The 18647-nt window shown below is 55.0% G+C and overlaps 7 protein-coding genes across 7 annotated transcripts; 3 read left to right on the plus strand and 4 right to left on the minus strand.

The window, feature by feature from the left end:
* Positions 1–1628: 1628 nt before the first annotated feature.
* On the minus strand, positions 1629–3092 carry EI97DRAFT_462896 (uncharacterized protein; the record flags this gene model as incomplete). The annotated part of the gene is made up of 3 exons (XM_033801317.1): positions 1629–2317; positions 2382–3000; positions 3063–3092. 3 exons carry the CDS (start codon positions 3090–3092, stop codon positions 1629–1631), a joined length of 1338 nt encoding a protein of 445 aa, XP_033648898.1.
* A 770-nt stretch (positions 3093–3862) lies between these two features.
* On the minus strand, positions 3863–4576 carry EI97DRAFT_437920 (uncharacterized protein). Its single transcript, XM_033799438.1, has 2 exons — positions 4461–4576; positions 3863–4409 (listed from the first exon to the last, which is right to left on the minus strand). The coding sequence occupies exons 1-2, from the start codon at positions 4462–4464 to the stop codon at positions 3991–3993; spliced, it is 423 nt and encodes a 140-aa protein (XP_033648899.1). The 5' UTR covers positions 4465–4576; the 3' UTR covers positions 3863–3990.
* An 883-nt stretch (positions 4577–5459) lies between these two features.
* On the plus strand, positions 5460–8166 carry EI97DRAFT_453725 (uncharacterized protein; the record flags this gene model as incomplete). The annotated part of the gene is made up of 3 exons (XM_033800475.1): positions 5460–7284; positions 7340–7717; positions 7766–8166. The coding sequence occupies 3 exons, from the start codon at positions 5460–5462 to the stop codon at positions 8164–8166; spliced, it is 2604 nt and encodes an 867-aa protein (XP_033648900.1).
* Positions 8167–9460: 1294 nt separating this feature from the next.
* EI97DRAFT_285078 (mitochondrial carrier protein-like protein) lies at positions 9461–10951 on the minus strand. The gene is made up of 3 exons (XM_033794397.1): positions 10733–10951; positions 10340–10669; positions 9461–10283 (listed from the first exon to the last, which is right to left on the minus strand). The coding sequence occupies exons 1-3, from the start codon at positions 10796–10798 to the stop codon at positions 9624–9626; spliced, it is 1056 nt and encodes a 351-aa protein (XP_033648901.1). The 5' UTR covers positions 10799–10951; the 3' UTR covers positions 9461–9623.
* A 344-nt stretch (positions 10952–11295) lies between these two features.
* EI97DRAFT_408313 (FtsJ-domain-containing protein) lies at positions 11296–13025 on the plus strand. The gene is made up of 6 exons (XM_033796640.1): positions 11296–11762; positions 11814–11864; positions 11913–11939; positions 11994–12482; positions 12536–12697; positions 12756–13025. Exons 1-6 carry the CDS (start codon positions 11487–11489, stop codon positions 12828–12830), a joined length of 1080 nt encoding a protein of 359 aa, XP_033648902.1. The 5' UTR covers positions 11296–11486; the 3' UTR covers positions 12831–13025.
* An 836-nt stretch (positions 13026–13861) lies between these two features.
* EI97DRAFT_462900 (uncharacterized protein) lies at positions 13862–15427 on the plus strand (the record flags this gene model as incomplete). Its single annotated transcript, XM_033801318.1, has 3 exons — positions 13862–14237; positions 14368–14944; positions 15004–15427. 3 exons carry the CDS (start codon positions 13862–13864, stop codon positions 15425–15427), a joined length of 1377 nt encoding a protein of 458 aa, XP_033648903.1.
* Positions 15428–16301: 874 nt separating this feature from the next.
* EI97DRAFT_285374 (Alpha,alpha-trehalose-phosphate synthase) lies at positions 16302–18225 on the minus strand. Its single transcript, XM_033794398.1, has 4 exons — positions 17830–18225; positions 17405–17777; positions 16635–17345; positions 16302–16581 (listed from the first exon to the last, which is right to left on the minus strand). Exons 1-4 carry the CDS (start codon positions 18119–18121, stop codon positions 16395–16397), a joined length of 1563 nt encoding a protein of 520 aa, XP_033648904.1. The 5' UTR covers positions 18122–18225; the 3' UTR covers positions 16302–16394.
* Between the last annotated feature and the right edge of the window lie 422 nt (positions 18226–18647).

An 18647-nucleotide genomic window follows, 5' to 3' on the forward strand; every position in this document is an offset into this window, starting at 1 on the left:
TTGTCTGTACTGGTACTGTCTGAGGATATATGGCTAGTGATTCTGCAGTGGCTAGTGCCCTGTGCAGCCTTGGCGCCTAGAGAAAGAACATCAAAACCGGTGTCAGGCCCCAGCCTCATACACATGTAATATACAAGCATACACCTGAATACAATCAGTCAACCCATCCTTATTCAATCTTTCTGTCACCATGACATCTTCAGATATCATCAAATCTGACAACTACTCTATATACTAAGGCAAAAGAGCAGCTCTCCCTATTAATAATCCTCTAATATAGCTAGCTTAGAAGAAGTAACTAGTATATATTTAGACATATACGAGTTAAAAGGCCTTAGGTAGATAGCTTAAGGATAATAGGCAGAGATAAAATAGGTAGCAGTGTAGAAACTCTATAGGCATGGTTTATTAATTTAAAACCTCTACTACTGTTAGTATTACAGGTTTCTTATTTAAGAATAACCTACAGCTTTAGATTACAAATATTTAACTAGTATATAGGCGTTGTAGAGCGTATTTAGCGCAATTCCTACGTAGTTAGGGTTCCTATAGTAATTTTAGTAGGGGGAAAATCCAACGCGAATGCGCTAAGAACTCGCTTCATTTTTGCATCTAACAGATGCGCCGGTGACATTTTCCCCTGAGTTGCGTCACGCCAAGAGATTAGATCTGAGTTGACCTCGGCCTACTGCATGACATACCCTCTACAGACTCCAATATCAACTCGACAGCGCTTTATCCCTTTATTCCTAACGCGACTCTGCCTATTCTTCAGAATACAGATTTCCAACGAGCATTAGTCCTGCCTTAAAAGTAGCTTAGTGGAAGATTCCCATGACTCCTGTTTGGACCCGAACTTTGAACGAGCCCGCGTTCCCGGCAGAGGGTGATATCGTGCGCACGAGATACTCCGTGTATGTAGGTATCCGATCCCGTGCGCTGTGGCACCAGCGGGGTATTACGAATCAAGTACTGCCCTGGATAGTGTTTATTTCGAGATACCAGTACATTGCATATATATCTAATGCACATTGCATGCACTTCTACCACTGCCATCACAAGGTTACTATTCACTGCGATACGACTCCCTACATAGGACACCAAATCCTACAACAAAACCGCTCATAGTCATTTAATGCAGGACTCAATCAACCTAACGGACGCAGAATTCCCGTTTCACCACTTCTGAATCTTTCTGATACCCGCCGCCGTCGAGCGTGCACAGCAAACTGAGGACACGACCACCAATCTCAGTAGCAAGCAAGTAAACAACGCGCTCTGACGTTGAAAGGAATGGGTATATTCCGACTATTCAAATTACCAATGATGCCATCTGATGATCGGCCTATAGCTCTCTTTCTCGAACTCCACGCCAGTGTTGTTAAGTGTCCAATCCTCAACACTCAATCTCCCCCAAAAGACGATCGCGATATGTCAACTTCAGATGCAAGAGCGATGTATATGCAATTTCCAGATGCCCGAGATCCCAACCGCACCCCTACAATGCCGGACTAAAAAGCCGTAATAGGCAGCAATGACGACAATAAAACAACGCAGGCGATGCAGAAAAAAACCAGCGCACTCACACGCTCTTCACACCCACCTCCGATCCGAAAAATGAATGAAAACTAAGCCGGCAACACACCCCCCTTCTCCGCACTCCCCTTCCTCATCATCGGCCCTCCATTCTGCATCGCCGGCGCGGTCCCCTCGCCATACGCCCACCTCGTCGCGGCATTGACAATCTTTGCGCAAACGGGATCGACGTACTGCACCCAGAGACTCGCCAACTTATACAGGAGATAATAAAACACTCCGATAGCAATAACGACGTGCAGTGTCGACCCGCGCCTCAGATCCATCTGCTCGCCCTTCTCATTACGCGGCGGATTCATGGCCGAGGGCAGATAAACCATCCATGTGAGGACGGACTTCATTAGTGTATTATGCAGGAGGTAGACGGGGAAGGAGACGCGGCCGAGGAAGTTGAAGACGGGGGAGGTGAGGATGTTGCGGGCGGTGCGGGAGAAGAAGATGCCGAGGAGGAGGGTCGAGGCGCCGAGGTGGTCCCAGTAGCGGCGCACGTCGGCGTCCTTGACCGTCACGGATTCCATGAGGCGCTGCATGAGGTGCGACCAGCGGGCGTTTTGTTGGGCGTCTTGCGGGTAGCTGGAGAGGAAGAGGCCGAGGAGGATGAGGAGGGCGGGGACCGGGGTGGGGAGAGTGGAGGTCGCGGTGTCTTTGAAGTGGTTGTGGAGTTCGGCGACGAACATGCCCGTGACGATGTTGAGGCCCTTGAGGGCGCCGATGGCGAGGCCTGGAGTGTGTTAGGAAAAACATTGAAAAGAGGAAGTGGCAAAAAGGGAATGAAGGCCACTTACCCTCGCCTTGCTGCCAGAAATAAAAGTACAGGACGGCATAGATGATGAAGCGGGCTTTGGGTTTGACGAGGATGGTCGCCAGCATCGTGGTGTATACCAGCATGCTTCCTTCGAGGAAGAGATGCAGAGTCCATTGTGTGCCATCATAGTCGTCCCATCCAATCGTCCATGTCTCCACCTCGGCTCGTACCAGCGACTTCAATGCAGCCCACATTGTAGGTTCCTGGCGATGCCACCCCTGACGGATCCAAGTCGAGTCGACGTGCTTGGTCATATGGTATGCGCCCGTATTCGCCAAGAACCAACTGATGAAGGTAGCCAGCATGGTGGGCAGTACCAATCTCCCCGATCGTGCCAGAGCACTGCGAGCGATGCCCTGGAAGGCTGCGTCTGTGTTCCCGGCGCGAGACTTCCCAATTGGCCCTATCGAGTTGACATAGCCGGTTATGAGGAAGAAGAGGGCTACGGCGCTGCGGCCGCCGACGGCGAGGCGGAAGAAGGGGAGTTGGAAGAGGTGCGGTCGGGTATTTGGTTCGTTGGCGGGTGAGTGAAGCCATGGGACGAAAGCGGTGCAGAGGTGGCCGCACACGACCATGAAGGAGGCGACGCCTCGAAGGCCCTATGCATTCGCAAGGTTAGGACGATTGTACAAACTTGACGGGACGGATTACTGGCACGTACGTCTATCCAGTTGGCATCGCGAGGTGCCATGCTTCTTATATAGCCTCAACGAGTCCACAATGCAAAACGAATGAAGGAGACAGATGGGAAAAGTTCTAGGTGGAGAGGAGCGTGACCATTTGGAATGTTTCAAGGCCCACTCTCTCTAAGGTTTAAACGGTCATGGATTGGTGGGAGGGAAGAGGGCGCCTTGTGGGGCTCAAAGGATATGGGGAGGCCGAAGAAAGGGAGACGGGGAGATGCCAGCGATCGAAGGCCTGGAGATAGGCGGAGGCAGGCGGAGGCGGACGAAGGAGCGGCAGGGAGCCACGGCCACGGCACGGCGAGATGGTTGAGAAGATTAGATGGGCTAGGAGGAGAGGGATAGGAGTCCCAGAGGGACAGAGACAAGGGCGAGGACATATTTCAAGAAAGATCAAGAAGGTGGATCAGCCTTCCGCTTGCCAAGTGGAGGGAGGGAGAGCCGAGAGGTTGCGATCATTGATCAAGATTTCAGCCCGCAAGGATGGATCCAGGGGACCCTGTGCCCAGTGCTCCAGTGCTCCAGAGGTGGGGGGCGGAAGAGCGCGGCTGTACCGTGCAGGTCTCAGGTGTGACATTTCTGCTGTTCCGGGGCAGTTCTTCTGGCACAGGCTGGAGGAAGAGGGCATCCGGGACGAAAAGAGAATTCGGCCCTTATGAAGTCGGACGACAAAAGGGGCGACTTTCCATCTACGTCAACGTCAACGTCAACGTCAACTGGGACTATTTCAAAAGTCAAGAATTCCACATTCCACATTTCACAATATTGTTCCCGCAGTTTTCCTCACACTTCCCCTTCGACTACTCAATTTATTACTCACAGATGATGATCCACCTGCCATGATATCCCGTTCGCCATGCGCGCCCCTCGGGTTATGGGCTTGGCGCTGACGCGGAAGCGCATACATTACTCGTCCATGAGTTCAAAGAGTTTCATCCAAAGTCCATCAATAATGTTTCTCGAACCGATAATTAGTCTCGAGTCTCCAATAGAGGACACGGTTCCACTGCCAGCGTAGGGGCTGGTGGTATATGCAAAAGGAGATATAGCAGAGGAATCCCATGCGGAGCACAAAATGGTGAAAAGACTTGGGTGCCGGTGTTCCGTTCCACATGGGTGGGTGTCTCCCGACGGTTTGCCATGACTGGACTCTGGAGACGATCTGCCATTGTGAGGCGTCGTGCCGTCCACGCCACACCACTGGCCGCTATTCTTGGATGCCCCGTTTCTTTGGTGAAGTACGGAGTACGGAGTACACAGTCTAAGTTTAGAGGTCACGTGGATGTTGGCTCCCAATAACACAGTCCTTTGTACTGTGTATCCGGGTATACATTCCTCAAGAGGTCAAAAAATGTGTTTGGGTATTGACTGCCAAGGCATGGACATTCACCTTCACACCGGACGCCGCAACCATGGGCTGAGGAACCCGGACGAGGCGTGGGCTGGTCTCTGGCGGTGGTCAGAAGATGAGGGATGAGAAAGACACGCAGCCTTTTCTTTTAACAAGGCACTCGGAGCCTCGTGGGCCTTGCCGGTCATGCTCATGGCTCGCCCGCTCACCGCACCGTGGCGCTGCCAGAACATCCATACACAGTAGATGACTGTGCTACGCGGCACACACGCAGACTCCGGTGAGAGAGCGCCTTGTAATCCATCGACTTGAAACGTCGCTGCTTCGATCTCTTACAAGGCTGCGAACCTTTCAAAGAGCAACAAACGTTCAGGAAACGGTGTTCGTCGCAGGCGTGTGGCTGTGGTCCTCTGCCCTGCCCTGCCTCTCATGGTATTTTCTACTACAATAATCTATATAAAAGAGGGCAGACGCATACCCGCATCGCGTGTGTGACGTCAATCACCCGACGAACCCACTCACTCTCCCACTTCCACTTCTACTCCCTTCTGGTACCAAGCTCTCACACCCATCGAATAATCTCGACTCAAAACCGGGCAGCGCCTGACTTTTCCCTTAGAAAAAGTCGCAAGCTCCCTCTGTCCTCTGCCCACTTCCATCCATTTCCACCCGTCCATTGTTCGCCCGACCCTCGACCCTCGACCCTCGACCCTCGACCCACGCCAGCCTTGCAACCGGTTTGCTGATTCACCAAACAACCTTGCGGCGTAATCACCCGCCGTGCGACTAGAAACCGCGCGCCCCGCTGCTACCCCCGTCGGTCATCTCACCAGCCTGCCGGGCTCTTAACCCCACCGACTCCCCCAGAACTCATCCTCCCGTTTCCTCACCACCCTTCTTCGCGCCTCCCCAACCCCGATAGAAGACGAGCGTGTCGGCACAACAACACCCAGAATCAGCGATTTTCAAGACAAAGAAGTGCTTATAAAACTCCCATCTACTGCGAGCGCCTGCGAACCCCACCATGTCCATCATCTACAAAGAGCGCGAACGAGGCCGCGATTGGGAGTCGGAGTCCTCGCGAGACGGAACCCGCACATATACTACAGTCAAGCGCTACAAGATTCCAGACTACAGCTTGGAGGAAGACGACGAGTACGAGTCCCAGTTGCGCATCGTGCGCCGCGAGGTCGACCGCGAGCCTTCCCGCGAGCATCGCCACACCCGCGAGTACATTGTCGAGCGCAGCCCTTCCCCAGAAGTCCGCGAATATCGTTACATCAAGCGCGAGGTTGAACGTTCTCCTTCCCCGCCCGTTCGCGAATTCCGTGAGGTGCGCATCCAGCGCGAGGTGGAGCGATCTCCGTCCCCCCCACCTGTCCGGGAGCGACTGGAGCGCGAGTATCGCTTCGAGCGTGAGTATGAGCGAGAACCCGTCAGAGAAGCGCCATTCGAATTGGAGAAGTATTCGAGGTCTACTGAATATTTCCGGCCCGAGCCGCCCCCGCCCCAGCCCATCATCATCCGCCAGGAAGCCCCTCAGCCCATCATCCTGCAGGAGCCCGTTCGCCAGCAGATCATTGTGCGCCGAGAAGAGCCCACCTACGAGATCGTGGAACGGACCGAGGTTGCGGAAGAACGTCGCGAGCCCCGTCGCGAGCCTCGCCACGATGAAGACTACTACTACGAGCGCAAAGTCAAGAAGGTCGAGCGCGACGGCCACCCCGAGGAGAACTACTACGAGGAGCGCGAATACGGTCGCGACCGTTACGGTGATAGAGAGTACTATAGCGACGACGACGTCGTATTCATTCGCAAAGAGCGGGACACCTGGGGCCGTGACCACAGCCCTCACCACAAGCGGCATCTTGCTGAAGGCGTCCTGGGCGGCGTGGCAGCAGCCGAGCTCCTGCGCCATCATCGCAAGAAGCAAGGTGAAGACCCGGGCAATCATATTCGTCAAGCACTTGGTTATGGAGCTTTGGGCGCCGTGGGCGCCGAAGCTGTGAGCCGGATTAAGGGTAGCTCTCGTTCCAGGTCCAGCTCCTCCGAACGACGAGGTCGTAAACGACGCAGCCGGTCCACCTCCAAGGCAAAGAAGCTGGGCACTCTCGCCGCTGTTGCTGGAATCGGCGCCCTTGCCTACGCCGCTGGCCGGAAGAATAGCAACAACACGACCGTTATCGAAGATCGCCGCAGTCGTTCGAGAAGGAGGAGGTCTTCTGTTTCATCAGACAGCGACAGAGCTCGCTCGGAGACCCGACACATGGATCCTAAGCATCGCAGCCGCAAGGTTGCACAGGCAGGTCTCGCTACTGCAGCAGTTGCCGGGCTTGTAGAGCACCAGCGAAACAAGTCGCGTGAGCGCAAAGGCGAGCGCAGCCGCAGCCGCATCCGACAAGGCATCCCCATTGCTGCCGCTGGCGTGGCCGGTGCAGCTGTTACCGGGCTCTACGAGAAGCACAAGGCAAAGAAGGAGGCTAAAGAGCTATCGCGGTCAAGATCCAGGTCTCGGTCTAGATCCAGGTCGGTACATTCCGGTCGTCGACGCCGTCATAGCACAGCAAGTGACAGTGCCCTTGTAGAGTACGGTGGTGATCCCATCTACACCGATCCCGCTGGCCGGCGTTCTCGAGACTACGATGAACCCTCCGAACACAGACGCAGGCGCCGCGGTTCATCGAGCTCGTCAGACGATGGAGGGCGCCGGCATCGTTCAAGCCGCAGCCGGAGCAAGAGCGCCACTCGAAAGGCGGCCGAGACGGCGGCCCTAGCTGGTGTTGCCGGTTTGGCTGCGCATGAGGCTGCGAAGCGCAGAGATCGTAAGAAGGCCGAAAAGGAGCGCCAACGTAAGTAATGCAACGGAATAGGTCCACTGAAATGTAGTAGCTAAACCATGTCCAGGGCAGCAAGAAGACGCAGCATACTCGACCGGCAGCTACAGTCCCACCCACGCACCCTCGGATCCCCAATATTTCCCTCAAACCAACGAGTTCCCACCTCCACCGACCCAAACGCCCAACGACCCCAACTACCCTCCTTACAACGCCTACCACCCGTACAACCCAGCCGAATACCCCCCACCGCCGAACGTCCCGTACAATCCCGCCGACTACCCGCCTCCTCCCAACTTTCCCCCCACAGGCTACACCCCTCCGCCCCAGCAAATGCACCCGGAACCTGGCAACCCTTATGCGCCCCGTCGCGGTCCGGATGACCATGTGAGTGCTCCTGCTCCTGAATATGCGGATCCCGAGCACAGTTTTCGTGGTGGGTCGAGGCGTTCGCCTGCCCATTGAGACACAGTTGCTAACCCATGTTACTTTGTAGCGTCCGCCAATGTAAGAGACAGAGAGACGAGGGCAAGGGCGCCTTCTCCGGCGGGCAAGAGAGTCGAGTTCGATTTGAACCCGACAGAAGTGCCGCCGTCGCCGGTGCTGGAGTCGGAGAGGGAGCGATCGCGGTCAAGGTCCCCTGACCGTAGGAGAAGGAGGGATGAAGACCGTAGTTCTAGAGATAAGGATAAGGACCGCTCCTCACGGAAACGCCAACGCGAGCAAGATGCCAACGGACGGAGCCGACGGGAACGCAAACGCGACGACTCCCCGGACTCTGTCGCCTCGGACGATACGATTGAGTTGCCGCCGAGGTTCGACGAGTATGGGAGACGCAAGGAGGATAATCCGTTGGCGCAGACGTTGGAGAGCGTGTTGAATCGGTTGTTTGCTTAGGGAACTTTTTTCTCTGTTCTCCTCGTGGTTCTTGCTTTTACATGGAGGGTTGGGGTGTGGAATTGGTTGGGGTGTTTGCGGCTTTGGTCAGTTTATTTTTCATTGGGTTTTGGCTTATCTTTTTTGTGTTTCTTTGAGGCTCTGTATGGACTTTCTTTTGCTTTCTGCTGGGTGCAGGTGACGGCCGATCGAATGACGACGACGACGATGGCATTCCGATGATAATGAGATGATGATGACGATGCTTTTTCCTTGCTTATTTCCCTATTCTTTTTCTTTTTTCGGTGCCTTGGAGCTTGGATGTGGAGTATCTCTAGACCTTGTATCTCATTATTCTTCCCGCCGGCTTTCTGGCTCTGGTGGGCGGCTCCTCTTTTCTTTGTTTCTTTTCTTTCTCTCTGGAAGCCTTGTAGATGAAGTATAATGATGATTTTACGATTATGGAGTGGTAGTGGTAGTGGTAGTGGTAGTGGTAGTGAGTGATCGCTCTTTTCGGTTTGAGGGAAAATGATTGATTTTGTCTAGACACGTATCCCCCCCCTCCAACCACTTCCCCCGCCTTCTCCTCTCTTCTTCTGTCCTCGCTTCTGGTGCAACGGTGCGGTCTGGTCTGGTGGAGTTTTAGAAGAAGCACGGTGTAGCTAAGGGCGGGAGGGAGGGCCGTCAAGGAACTGGGAGTATGAAGTAGGTTTGGTTTCGCACATTGCATGTCTAGAGAATCTGGACACATAGTTACTTACTATTAGGCAGCTGATCTAGATGAAGACAGTCTTGGAACAACGGAAGGTTCTGATATGACGCAAAACATGATTGAAGTAAATCAGAACGCTTTTAGTCTAGTCTACTAGATGCAACAACCATGTCCTCATGTATGTATGTACCTAGGTATGTATATATGTATGCATGGAATTATGGATCCAGGTTATCCTCCTCTCGTGTCCATGATGCTATTCCATTCCATCTATCCCACCTAGTATTGGAGAAGAAAGGAAATGCCATGTGGTATACAGATTCGCCTTCTTTCTAAGAGCACGTTGGGAGTATGATTTTTTCCTCTTCTTCTTCTTTTGTTCTTCCTTCTTCTTGATGATGATGATGATTGTGATGATGGCGATGATGATGATGATGACATGAATACTGTTTAGGAGCTTCCCTTTGCCCCTTTCCCCCTCTCCCTTATCCAATTCCCCCGGCTGTTCCCTTTGTACAGCATGCCTATGGCTTCAGCAGAGCTGGCCATTATATACGTGATACTGCTTCCGTTCCCGCGGCCCTAGACCGTGGGCTGATGGGCCTCACTCGGCACGGAGGCCCATATGAGTATTGCGCAGGGTTGCCCCGTGGCCAACCTGTTCCCCTCCATCACTCAAAAACTGGCTGGATGCCTGACCATGAAGCACCCTTCACAGATCATGCCTGCTTATATCTCCAAAACCCTTACCCTCCCGCCTCTCCCCCTACAAAAACCCACTCCTCCTCTTCCCCATGACAAAATCCCTCGTAATCTCAAAACTCAACCAATTACTCGCCATACTCGGCGCCACCTTGAGCAAATTCGGCACAATCCCCTTGTACAACCCCCTCAACCCCTCGGTCCTTACAATCATCTTGACCGCATCCAGCAACCCTTTGTACTGGTACCCCATGCCCGTCATGGTGTTGACCTGGAACCGGCGCCGCAGTACGTCGAACGGGTACGTGCACGTCTGCGCGACGGCGCCCGAGACGGCGCCCGCGGCCAGTTTGCCCACGGCCGTGGGGTCCTTCTCGCCGAGGGGTGTGAAGTGCGTGCGCATGATTTCGTAGACCATGAAGTTGAGGCCTACGTAAGGGGCGACGCCCGCGACCGTGGGGATGATGCCGCGGTACAGGGCGGGGAGACCGCCTTCGTTCTTGTACATGTTGCGCAGCAGGCCGAACATGCCGGGGAGTTTTTGCTTCTGGCCGCCGGGGGCAGAGGTTTTCTTGAGGGATTCGAACGAGGCGGATTGGATGGAGAGGCGTGTGCGGACGATGTCGAGGGGGTAGGTGAAGGTTACGGACGTGATGCCTGCGAGGCCGCCGCAGAAGAGACGCTGGTAGGGGCCGAGGTTGGAGCCGGGCTCGTCTTCGAAGAACTGGATGCGTGTTAGGGAAGGTGTGTGGGGGAAAGATATCTCAGATTTGTGCTCACCCTCTTGTAGAAGTTGTAGGCGCTGAATTGCACGGCCGAGTAGGGCACAATTCTTATGCAATTGGTGCCGTTGCCGGCCATGAAGCCTCTCCAGCCTTCGTCTCTCCACATCTTCGCTAATGCTTTCGGCACCGACATCTTGTACTCGTTGCGTCCGGCGCTCTGGACTTGGAAGAGGATTTTCAGTCTCTCGAGGGGGGATACGACGGTTCGCGATACGGCGCCGGCTACACCGCCGGCGATGAACGAGGCAACGACTGGCTGGGCAAGCATTTCTCTTATGCGCTCGAATTGGGAATCTGGGGGAGGCGGAGGCGGGAGCGGTGCGGACTGCTCAAAGGGAAGTCAGCACAACTAGGCAAACGGCGCAATTGGGCCATGCGGTTCACATACACTACTCTCCTGGCCATCATCCGTCCCCAGACTGGGCTCGGCGCCCCGGCGACGGTCATCAGACATTTTCTCTGTGCTCGTGGTTGAGGCTGGCAGGGGCCAAGGAATCGAATCGCAGTTGGGCCAAAATGCCGCAGGCTGCGCACAACCTGAGCGGATCCACGGCTATCGAACGAGGGGAGACGGTATAGAGCAGTTCATCGGTCAAGGCCGCTACGGTGGGTGATGGGTGTGCCTGGCCGGCGGAGCGTGGTTCGTGTTGCTATGAGAAAGCCAGGGCGGAAGAGGGCCGGAGAAACAAGGAAGAAGGAGCACCGTCTGCGTCTGCGAGTGTCTGGGCCATCCAAGGAGTCCGGTACGTGTAACGAGGGCGATGCGACGGGTTCGGGGGCGCAGACGGCCGTCTGAAGGCGTGGTGGAAGTGTTGGTGTGCTTTTCGTGGAGAATTGGAGAGGTGTGGTCCTGGGAGAGGCGTGGAGGAAGAAAGCCTCTCAGCGCTTGGGCCCCAACGGAGAACCGACGTTGTTCCGCACGTCCAAAGATTTCACCGACAGGCGTGTGGGGGCAACTCTTTTCGACATAAATCAATAGCACCAAACGACGCTCCACTTGAAACCTCGACGTCCTCTATCATTGCAATATGCGCCGCTGATATCTTCAATTCGCCTGTACCCATTCGCCACTCGTCCTGGCTGCACCGGTTTTGCGACAGCAGGGGATGTTCCGGGATCCGCCGCCAGAACATTCACGATAGATGAGCCCAACTCCGCCCAGCCTCTTGATGCTATCGGGACGCGCCGTGAAGCAACTTGGCGACTGCGTGTCTCGTAGATTGGCATCTCGGTCGGTTCCCGGAGTCATACCAGCTTTCAAGCTCGTGGCTGTTGGAATTGATGGGTATTCGAAGCCTCTGGGGATCCGGTATGGCTCTTTGCAAACGAGATGGAGGACACGGCAGAACGAAGATCGCTTTGCCAGAGAGGCTCGAGTTCAGAAATTGAAGAGCAGAGCTGCGTTTAAGATTTTGGAGGTTGTGCTCGCGCGCATTCAACTTTAGCTGGACACTACTAAAGATGTTCAGATAAATGAGAAGTACAAGATCTTCCAAAAAAACCAGACAGTAGTAGACCTGGTATGTTTTCTTCCGATATAACAGGAACGGAGCTAATCAATAGCCAAGGGATTTGCGCCGGGCTCGTGGTCGCAGGTGTGGCTCCAGCTCTAGTCATCCCATCTGGCTGTGTCTAACATAGTCGGCCAGGTCGCAGCGAAGAAAGCAGGTCCAAACGGCAGAGTGATTGGCATCGACCTGATACCCGCACAGCCGCCGAGAGGCGTATCTACCATACAAGGCAACTTCCTGTCCCCCGATATCCAGGCCGAAGTCAAGGCCTACCTACAACAGCCGGACCTCGGTCGGCCCCGCAGCCAGGTTTCGGTGCCGCACGAAAAGGAGGGATTCACTGAAGATGAACTGGAAGAGCTGGAACGAGGGTATATTGATCTGGAACGGCACATGCATCTCGAAGGAGCGGAGGAAGGAAAGGAGGAGGACAAGAGCACCTCGGAGAAGAAGGAGGGTGCCAAGGAACGAGATAGACGACGCGGCAGGGTGGTCGATGTGGTGCTGAGTGACATGTGCGAACCCTGGGAGCAGACCAGCGGGTTTAATAAGAGGAGCCTTAGTGACCCCTATTCTAGGCTGGCCAACACGAGTGGGATTGCATTCAAGGACCATGCGGACAGCATGGTGAGTTGCTATGGAATCCCATCCAGAGAGGTATTGCGGCTGACAAGGGGCAGGATCTCTGCAATGCTGCGCTGATGTTTGCGTTTGACACGCTCCGTACAAACGGCCACTTTGTGTGCAAATTCTACCAAGGCCCCGAGGACAACGTGCTGGAGACGAGGCTGAGGCGCATGTTTGGCATGGTACACAGATACAAGCCCGCTGCGTCGAGAAGTGTAATGCAGCCCTCCCTTGTGAGATCACGTGATGTGCGTGCTGACGATTCACTTCCAGGAATCGAAAGAAGCGTACTTTGTGGCTCTCCGTCGCAAGGAGAAGCCAACCAAGGAGATGGTATGGCAAGAGTAGGGATGTGTGTGCACTCGGTACAGTGTAGATACAGGATTTCGGTGGAGGGTTTGCAATTTGCACACATGGAAGCGCAGGTCCGCCGCCACGTGTAGCGGCAAACATGTACAACATAACATGTAACCATACTTGAAATGTTTGTGTTCCGATACCCCCTTGTCTAGTAGGTAGCCAATATAAAAGGAAACCAACGAGGATTTTGTTGAGTCGTTCAAGTTGCTCGACTTGTGTCCTGTCAAGTGTCCATGTCAGGTATCAAGCCGGCTCGTCACCGACTGCGGCGCAGTCTCGTCCCAGGGCATACATTGGCCCAGGCAAAGTCCGGGAGCTCGTGTCAGAGTCAGAGTCAGAGTCAGAGTCTCACCGATTGAAGAGACAGCGTAGCCAGAAGCAGCTATGCGGTATAATAACGACGGCTATGGTTTCCGGGATACCTATTTCCCACCCCATCTTGATCCTCCCCCGCTGCGAATACGGCGGCACCCATGGAGATCCGCTGGTACTACCACATCGTCGACATAATAGTATAGTCGTCGGAAACAGTGCAAAGTCCGGGAGTAGTCTGGCGGCTCTGGCCATTAGTAGATAGGGCTAGGTATTCCCCGTACTTGGTGTGGAGCCAAGGGGCGGCAGGGATTGTCTGTTCCGTTGGGTCCCGTTCCAGCTGGAGTCGTGCCGTGAATTGACGGGGAGAAGAGTTGGTTGCGCGTTCCCCAGGTCCATTTCCCCCGCACCTCCCATTTTGTGCCGTTCCTTTTTCCTGCTGCTCTTTTCTCCTCATCCTCCTCCTCTCCTCCTCTCTGACTCTCCTCTGTGCCGAATAAATGTGAATTGTTGTTGTGGTGAATCTTTCTCTCCTTTCCAACTATGCAGGGCACACCAGCAGCTAACCCGGCGCCATGGGGGCCTCGAAAAGCCCGTCCGCCACCACCCTCCCTCGGCCATGGCCTCCATCACACCTGAATCCTCCCCCCCGATCATCCCATCCACCCAACCCCCAATAATCTAAACGGCTGTACCACCGCCGCCCAATGACTACCACTGCTCCGATGGATTACCAAACCTTCACCACCCAGCAGCATCCCTCCTTTGGTGGCCCGTTCCCCACCCTGCCAGGCACTCCCGCCCACAATCACCACCACGCCGGCCCATTCGTCACCCAGCCCTCTCCTTCCCCGCAACAACAACAGCAGCTCCTCCACCACCAGACGCCTCAGCACCAGCAGCACCAGGCCTACCCCGATGCCCGCTTCTTGCAGTCCTCGCCGTCGCCCTTCCAGTACGGCCAGCAGTTCCCCAATGGCACTCCCGCCGCCGCCTTCACCCAGATGGGTGGCGGCGTCCCCCCGACTGGTGGCTTGATGCAGCCCGGAGGCCTGCCGCAGAACCAGCTTCACCAGGCACGAGGTATGTACTCAGACATGTCCTCCCCCGATGCTCTTCCCTTTGCCCTTCTTGGTGCGTGCCTCGTGGCTGCTCAGCCCGACCCAAAGCTTCTCTCGCAGAACGAATGCTGACAGGACATGATGCATGGCAGTCGCGCTTCAGCAACAGCACCAACAACACCAACATCAGCAACTGAACCACCAGCCTCAGCCTTCGCCCATACCCTTCTCTACCGCCTCCTTCTCCCAACCCATAGCCTCGCCCGTCAACCCTCAATTCGTGCCGAACCGCCAGACAGCCTCACCGTCAAGCGCTACCCATCACCAGAGCCCATATGGTAGCCAGACTCCAGTCCAACACTCCCCCATCGCCCTCCCCGCAAACGGCCAGCTCTCCATGCCGCCGCAACCACAACCCCAACCCCAACAGCCGCAGCTCCAGCTACAGCAACCGCAACCAAGTCAACCCCAAGTACAAGTACCCCAGGCCATGACGGCTCAACCACAGGCCCAGACCCCCATAAAGGCGCAACCGGCATCACCTTTATCACCGGTCGCCCAGGCACGGGAGAAAGAACGCATACAGACCCTGCTAGACATCAACATGATCCTGTTGAGAGAAATCACCGACCTGGTCTCGCAGGGCAAGGGCGGAGTGGTAGGCGGCAGCCAGGATTCGCAACAAGCGGGGGAGAAGCCGGCCCAGAGTCCGTCGAAGGAGTATACCGAGTGAGTTATCAAGCACTCCTGGTGTTTGTCAGAATAGAAAGGCTGATTCATAACAACAGCTACATGCGTCGTCTCCAAGTCAACCTCGCCTTCTTGGCCCAGACGGCAGAACGGAAACTCACCATGCCTGGCCCCGCCATCATGACGCCGCCGAACTCGCCAGACGAACTCGTCAAGCTGTACTTGAAGTTGCAGGGGTTGTTTCCGTCGTGGAAGGGTGCGCCGGTGCAGCAGATGATGAAGGCGTCGCCGGCGCCGGGGCAACAGCAGCAGCAAGCGCAGATGAATCAAGCGCAACAGCAACAAGGGCAGATGAACCCATCGCAACAGCAGCAACAAGGACAGATGAACCAGCAACAACCCCAGCAGCAGCAGCCGCTCCAACAGCAAATGATGAAAGCGGAACCGGGCCAGCAAATGATGAAGCCAGAACCAGGGACCCAGCAGCAGCAGCAGCAGCAGATCCCTCCGCAACAGCAGTGAAACCCGTTCTCCTTTTTCGCATCCGCCGCAGTTGGAAGTCGGAAGTCGAGCAAAGCTGGTTCGTCGTTCTGCAATGTATTTATACCCACCCATCTACCTTCCCCCTCCTAGGAGGATTGCTTGCTTGCTTGTTGTCATGCATCTGGGTTATTTAGAAGGTACGATTTGGACACCGGGCAAGGACAAGACGGGAGAACGGAGGGCCTTTCTTGTTGCAACGGTATATCCACAACCGAGGAGCGAGTGAACGCCTGGGCACAGGCACACGTTCATACCTCGTGGTTTCCCGGGACACACGTCGTCCTTGCCATTTCTTTCTTCTCTTTCTTTTCCTTTGGGCTATGGCTATCCGGGATTCTGGTCGGGCGGGCGGCGATCTTGTTTTGTTTGGTTTGGGTTTCTCGCCGGGTTTCTGACTTTTTTTCTACATTGGGTAACAGCTGTATATTTTACTGCTCTCTACTATCCGGCATCTCACTATCTCTTCTAGGTTACGAAGGATTCCCCATCGCGGAATAGGGGGCTAATGGAGAGAAGTTCAAGGCTGGCGCATTTCCAGGGGTTTCGTGACGCTCACGTGATCGATCTATTCACGGCTGGGTACCCTGCATGTGGGACTTCAACTTTGATGGGTGTCACAACTTCAAATCGGCACTTGACTAAAGCAAAGCAGAGCAAAACAAAGCAAAACAAAGCAAAAAAAGCGAAGCTTGAGCATCATACGATCAATTCCACCCCATGCATTTCCCATGCTAGCTCGCTACTGAAGCCAAGGAAATAAAAAGAAACAGAGAGAGACATACGTACAGCTTCACCGAGCTACACCGCCCAACCGGAGAGATGAACCACACATACACCAACTCCCACCCAATCTTGCCCGCGATAATAAATCTCTAGCCGCAAACTACGAGGGAGGAAAAGAAAAGGCTCACCCTTCTATGCATTCCTTTATCGCCAATCACTACGACTACTGCTCCGGCTTCACCTCCGCCTCCGCCTCCTTGGGCCGGATCGGTATCGAGGCCGCCTCCTCAGCAGCTGCATAATCCGTCTTGCCCTCCGTGATGGCGCCCGGCCGGATCTTGACGTTCCTGCCCTTGCCCTGCTCCGAGATGCGCGTGAGCTCGTTGACAAACGACTCGCCCCACCATGCACTGGAACCATGTTAGAAAAACTAAAGAAGCAAGTCTGGAAATCCGGCACTCACCTCGTGTACTTGTTCACGTACTTGGCCAGCTTCTGGTAGTTGTACAGACGCTGCTCCTCGCCCATCGTGACGGCATCGTGGATTGCATCCGCCAGCTCCTCCGTGTTCCAGGGATTCACAATGATGCTTCCGTTCAGACTCTGCGCAGCACCCGTGAATTCGGAAAGGATCATGACGCCATGCCTCTTCTGCTGGCACGCAATGTACTCGTACGAGACGAGGTTCATGCCGTCGCGCGTCGACGAGACAAGACACACGTCCGATACGGCGTACAGCGCAATCAGCTCGTCAAACGAGACCGACTTGTGCATGAAGTGGATGGGCATGAACTCGATCGTGCCGAACTTCCCGTTGATCCTGCCGACCAGCTCGTTAACCACGGCTCGCAGGTTCTGGTACTCCTCGACGTCCTGCCGACTAGGGACAGCCACCTGTACCAGGACAACCTTGCCTATCCACTCCGGGTGTTCGGTGAGGAACACCTCTAGAGCGTGCAACTTCTGCGGAACACCCTTGATGTAGTCGAGACGGTCGACTCCCACAATCAGTTTGACGCCTTGGAACTTGCGCTCAAGAGTGGCGATCCGCTCCTGAACCTTGGGCTTCTTCAGGCCTTCCTCGAACTTTTCCGGGTCAATGCCGATAGGGAAAGCGCCGACCGTTATCACCTTGCCCTGGAACTCGACTCCGTTTGGTGTCGTGGGCAGTCCTCTTGAGGTTCGTCAGCAACTAGACAAGGTCATGGAATGATTGAGCCTTGGGAAACTTACAGTATCCTGGAGCAGCTGCTGAGGAAATGCCTCGCATAGTCGTACGTATGGAACCCAATCAGATCGCAGTGCAACACGCCGAGCAAAATCTCATTGCGAACGGGAAGGATGCGATAGATTTCGGAGCTCGGGAACGGAGTGTGCAGGAAAAAGCCAAACTTCACGTTCTTCTTGGTGTCGCCAATCTCTTCGCGCAGCATTGCTGGCAGAAGCATGAGGTGGTAGTCATGCACCCAAACCAAATCATTGTCCTGAACGTCGGTGGCGATTGCCTTCGCAAACAAGCGGTTTGCCTCCTTGTATCCCTCCCAAGCCGACTCGTCGAAGGTAATCTCTCCGGGATGGTAGTGGAAAAGCGGCCAAAGGATGGAATCTGAAGCACCTTGTTAGCTATGGGAGGTCAGGGCGTGGGACAGCAGCCATACTTGAGAAGCCATTGTAGTGCCTATCTGCAAGCTCGTCGTCTAGCATGACCGGGACGGCGTTGTACTCTTCCTTTAAACGGCTCTTGAGGGTCGGGATCTCGTTCTCGGGGACTTCCATGCCGGGCCAGCCGTACCACTGGAAGGTGGTGGTCTTGGATAGGCCGCTCAGGCCGCTGACAAGTCCGCCGGAGGACATGGAGAAGTCGAACTTTCCATCTTCGGATCGCTTGATGGTGATGGGAAGGCGGTTGGAAATGAGGAGGAGACGACCTCCCTCGGGAACGGAGGGCATCTTTGGCGAGACGAGAGTGGTGTAGACAGGCAAGCGTTGGAGGGTAGCGTTTGCCGCAAGCAGTGCTGTGTGAGCGGCAGGTATGCGGGCGGCTCAGTCAATTATTGTCAACGGATGGATGCGGATGCGGCGTTGCAGATAGTGAGGGTGGAAATCTCTTTTGCCGGACAATGGTGGTGACGTCGGTGACAAGTAGAGGAAGGGTTTGATGGAAGGGAGGGGTCAAAGCGTTGGGCGTGTTGGGCGCGGAAAAAGGTGGAAGTGGGAAGAAGGAGGGTTGGATAGAGAAAAAAGATCAGATGGAGCAGATATGGCGCCAAGGATGGGAACAGCTGGCGGAGCGATGAGCGTTCCTGCAACGGTGGTTTCTGTGTGGCCCCAACAAGCAAAGAATGATTGTGGTTCGAGACACGAAAATCGAGCACCAGCTGGTTGGCTTTTGGGTCGTCATCGCCATGAATTCGAAGCAGTGACGTCGCCGCGCTTAGGCTCTTGGCCATTGGCTATGGCGGGGCACAGCGGGCGG

This window comes from Westerdykella ornata (genome assembly GCF_010094085.1).
Source record: "Westerdykella ornata strain CBS 379.55 unplaced genomic scaffold EI97scaffold_63, whole genome shotgun sequence".
NCBI lineage: Eukaryota > Fungi > Ascomycota > Dothideomycetes > Pleosporales > Sporormiaceae > Westerdykella > Westerdykella ornata.